This window comes from Tremella mesenterica, assembly GCF_000271645.1.
Source record: "Tremella mesenterica DSM 1558 unplaced genomic scaffold TREMEscaffold_5, whole genome shotgun sequence".
NCBI classification, from domain to species: Eukaryota; Fungi; Basidiomycota; class Tremellomycetes; order Tremellales; family Tremellaceae; genus Tremella; species Tremella mesenterica.
The window spans coordinates 93,830-97,903 of record NW_006711229.1 but is presented as its reverse complement, the minus strand read 5'-3'; the positions used below and the strand labels follow the sequence as shown (position 1 = coordinate 97,903).

Sequence of the window (4,074 nt, the reverse complement as noted above, 5' to 3'; positions counted from 1 at the left end):
CTGACCTCACCGCAATTTACGCTTTCTACGCGCTGGCGACCCAGTGGGTGGGTATATATATGGCTGAACCTGAGATATTGCTGTGAGATTATCACAGGGAATATCGAAGAGAACATCTACCTCTCTAAGTTATTCTCTATGATATTCTTCGGTGATGTCATTGAAGATAGTGAATCTCAATGAGCATCTCACAGTGATATCTTTGGTGATGTCATTGCCCTATCCCACTGCAGAACACACTAGTTGAGTACATCTAAGTATGGGTTTACCCAATGTCTTGGGGCATGACACGTAGGGTCATAACACGAACTGAAGCGATCAGGAAGACCATTGAGGAGAACATTGACACAGAGTTGATTGAGATCGTACGAAAGAACTTTGAGATCACGATATTGAGCGAGCACTTTGTTCACCCATTCCTCAACATCCTCATCCTCTGAACACCGGTTCTCCACAAATTTCTTCCCAAGAGCGAACGAATATTGAGCACCAGTAGTTCCATAGGTCTTCTTGAGGGAATCATAGATTGTTCGAGCTCGATAAGCAGGGGCAATGGTGGTGGAAACCGGTCGATCGGTCGAAGGAGGATCAATGGGTGACAAAAGGTGAAGATGAGCAGAGAGGATATCCTCAGAAGTGGAGTGGAGGATGGCGGCAGCAACCTGTTCATCTTGTTTGTTCCAGGCTTTGAGCGAAAGGGATGATCCAGTGGAGGGGATTGTAGTGGTAGCAGTTGGTGCAATGGTGGTGGGGAGAACGAACGAGCAAGTTCGAGTCATGAAGAGGACAACTGTTAACCTCTGATGCCATACCAGGTAGTTCTCTTTCCCAGTGAGCTTGGGCACAGTGTCAAACGATTTGGAGAGATCATTGGACGACATGATGGGGGTGATGATGCTGATATCGAGCGAGATAAGGACAGGACAGGACATTTCGATCTAGTCGATGTCGGTCGAATTCTCTATGTATGTGGTGGTCAGCCGTTCGAACAAGCAAGAAGACAATGACGTTCAAGTGAAGCGACTGTTGGTATAAGAACCTAAGGCTCGTCGCACTCCCACTCACACAAAAGGCTAGTCTTCCTGACTTCCCTATCTATACTCCAGCAGTGACAAGACGAGCGAGGAGGCCCGTTGGTCGGGCTGGTCGAGTGAACAAGTGAACGAGCGATGGGTAGGTTATGCTTGCTGAATTCGCTTAGTCGGTTAAAGCACGGGTCTAATCTGTTGAAAAGTGAAGAAGAGAATAACTTAATGCATAAACAGATGAAGAAAAGTTTCGACTACGACTACCGGATCCAGACCTTAATTGAGCCGCCCAACAATACCCAGGCGTGGCCCAGTCATCAATGCTATGGACCGTAGACTGGAGGGTTGGTTTTCCTAAGTCCATGCAGGACTCTGTACAAGACAAGCTGAGCAAAATTCATATGCAACTGTCAGGAGAGTATGAGACACAAGCTGAAGTCCCCAATAAGGCAATCAAAGCTGCGGAAGGTCTGTTGAAGCCATTAACCAGTGCCAACTTGACTAAGTACTCATTTGACGACTTTGAGGCCTTGAAGGGGTTCCAGGAGTTGTATCCTAATAAGAAGTGGAACTACGTTGAGAAGAAACCTGTTAGGTGACGTATGGAAGACGTGACACTTCGAAGTGTCACCGGTACGATCATGACCGCCCGAAGACATGTGACACGTTGAAGTATCAGGACCCCTAGGGGAGGTTTCCACAACACCACTGATCAAAATCAATTATGCATTGGACCTGTAGTTTTCATTACGATTGGAAAGAGGAGATAGGAAAAGAATGTATGAATACATGCGTGGGAGGAAGAAACAGCAGTTGGACAATTAGATGTTGAGGAGGCTGTTGTACAACAACCCAATCAGCTGCACCCATCTCCTCTTGATACAAAGCAGAATTTAGGGTTCTTTCAACTACTAACCCACACTGCCAGCACAGTTCAACCACTTATCCCAGGTGGGAGAGCCCTTTAGGTACTCCAACTGCTGAGGTGGAGGAAACCGATGAAGAGTGGGAGATGCGTCTTCAACACCACCACACCACGGTAACAAATTCAGTATGGGAATTGAGGAGCCAGGAGTTGGTATGGAATGACCACGTGAAACGTCTTGCCCAACACATCACATCCTTAACCCCCGAGATCCTGATCAAGCTCCATTTCCTCCCGTTAAACTGTCGGCTGCTTGCTCCCAATTATTGTCACTCTCTGTCCGTTAGGCAATGGATAAATTTACGCCACGAATGCAGCATTGTTGGAAGACGATATCTTGATACCCTAGTGATAAACGTCCCTGGTAATTTGAAGGGAACTTGACCCTGTACCTACTTTACTTGGTGTGTTGCTGTTGTGCTCTACGTCCTTGTTCTCCCCAACTTCTCCTCAGCACCAAGATGATATCACTGATTCTTTTGAACATTCAAGTTTTCAGTGAGACATGTATAAGCTCTTTGAATTGAGAACTTCCCAAGTGGCAGATGCACAGGGCACAGCAGAGGGGCATGAGAGACTGTCTAGCTCGGAAGAGCGGAGTTTTCCGTGCCTCATGGTCTGTCACAAACGTACCTGCCGCACTTCGTATCAGGAAATCAGGGATTTGGGGGTCCTCATGAAAAACTCCCCGAGGGTTGTCTGCAGAGATGTTGTCCAAAGGTTGTAGCAACTCCCTCATACGAATATATCTTCCATTCTATGAACTCACGAAGATTCTCTGATCGCTACGCAATAGCAAGCCCTTGTTTGGGAAATCCTTGAGCCATCTTGACCAAAGGACTTAAATAGTGTGATCACGAGTCCCACTGGCCCTAATGCGGCAAACTTTGCTGTATCTCGGAATAGGTAGTTGTGAAATTTGATGTGTATTCATCACTCATATGATAGCGCTGAATGAACAATAGGTAGATATATGTATCATGCAGACGATAATGCCGAATGATCAATAGGTGACGGACTCATATAATTTTGTCATTGACTTGGTCCTGCCCATGACTCTCCGCAGCGTCAACTCTCCCATCGGTCAGCAAGCAGATTGTGTGAGAGAGAAAACCAGGCAGAACTCCACATGAAGTGTGTTCCCATCACTGTGCGCTACGTGGTTGTTGTGATGCAGCCTTCCGCCTCCGACGACAGCGTATGACCGGTGAACGACATGATCCGTGCGACGACATGGTCCGAAACCGAATCCTTGGTGAAATCACGTCGAAGGCGATGCCCCGAAACGAATTTTCGGAGTTGGTATGACTTTCAAGGCCTAGATCTGCACAGCTCTGGACAGCACTGCTTTTGGGTATATATCACACAGTATGTTGATGATGTCATTTTCCAAATCTCACCCCTCCCTTCATTGACCAAGCTGAAGCCCATTTTACCTCAAACTTTACATACACACTTCCTGAATGATGCAAAAGAGATAAACAGGGGCCCCCATCACTGAGATAATTCATACACCTACATATCTCACTTATCCGCAAACAAAGTTGAAATCATGGGTACAAACTCATCCATCGGACCTCCCCCTTCAGATGGTGGCTTACATGTTGCAGCTTACCTTGCTGGTACTCGCAGCCCTCACTACAGAGACACCATTTGGAGTGTGAAATTAAAGGTCGGCGTTCCTGATGACATACATGGCACTGAGGATACACGAGACAAACTGAGACATCTCGAGACACGCTCCTCATCACAGATTATGACAGAGTTTGGAGAGTCAAGACAGAAAGCTATAGCGGCTCAACATCTTTTGCCGATTACGCCCGGTGTAACATTCACCTTGTATGACGTAGAAGATCTGAGGCAGTTGTTTGCTGATAATTAGATGGTAATACAGAGGGGAAAAAGAGCATGCATCAATTCTACATGTCTCTATACTTATCACATTCCACTCACACGCATAAAACCAGAGACGATCGAATAAAGTTCAGAGGATAAGTTGAACGGAGAAATATTCGACGGAAGGGGTAATTATCTAACGGCGGTTCGGCCGTCCTGGCCCGATTCTATCGGCTAACACTCCCCCACGGGACAATGCACGACTTCTGCAGTAGTCCCGGACGA

General features: G+C 46.7%; 2 protein-coding genes across 2 annotated transcripts; one reads left to right on the top strand and one right to left on the bottom strand.

The window, feature by feature from the left end:
* Positions 1-239: 239 nt before the first annotated feature.
* Positions 240-881, bottom strand: TREMEDRAFT_62117 (uncharacterized protein; the record flags this gene model as incomplete). The annotated part of the gene is made up of 1 exon (XM_007004513.1): positions 240-881. The coding sequence occupies one exon, from the start codon at positions 879-881 to the stop codon at positions 240-242; it is 642 nt and encodes a 213-aa protein (XP_007004575.1).
* Positions 882-3,505: 2,624 nt separating this feature from the next.
* On the top strand, positions 3,506-3,835 carry TREMEDRAFT_62116 (uncharacterized protein; the record flags this gene model as incomplete). The annotated part of the gene is made up of 1 exon (XM_007004512.1): positions 3,506-3,835. One exon carries the CDS (start codon positions 3,506-3,508, stop codon positions 3,833-3,835), a length of 330 nt encoding a protein of 109 aa, XP_007004574.1.
* Between the last annotated feature and the right edge of the window lie 239 nt (positions 3,836-4,074).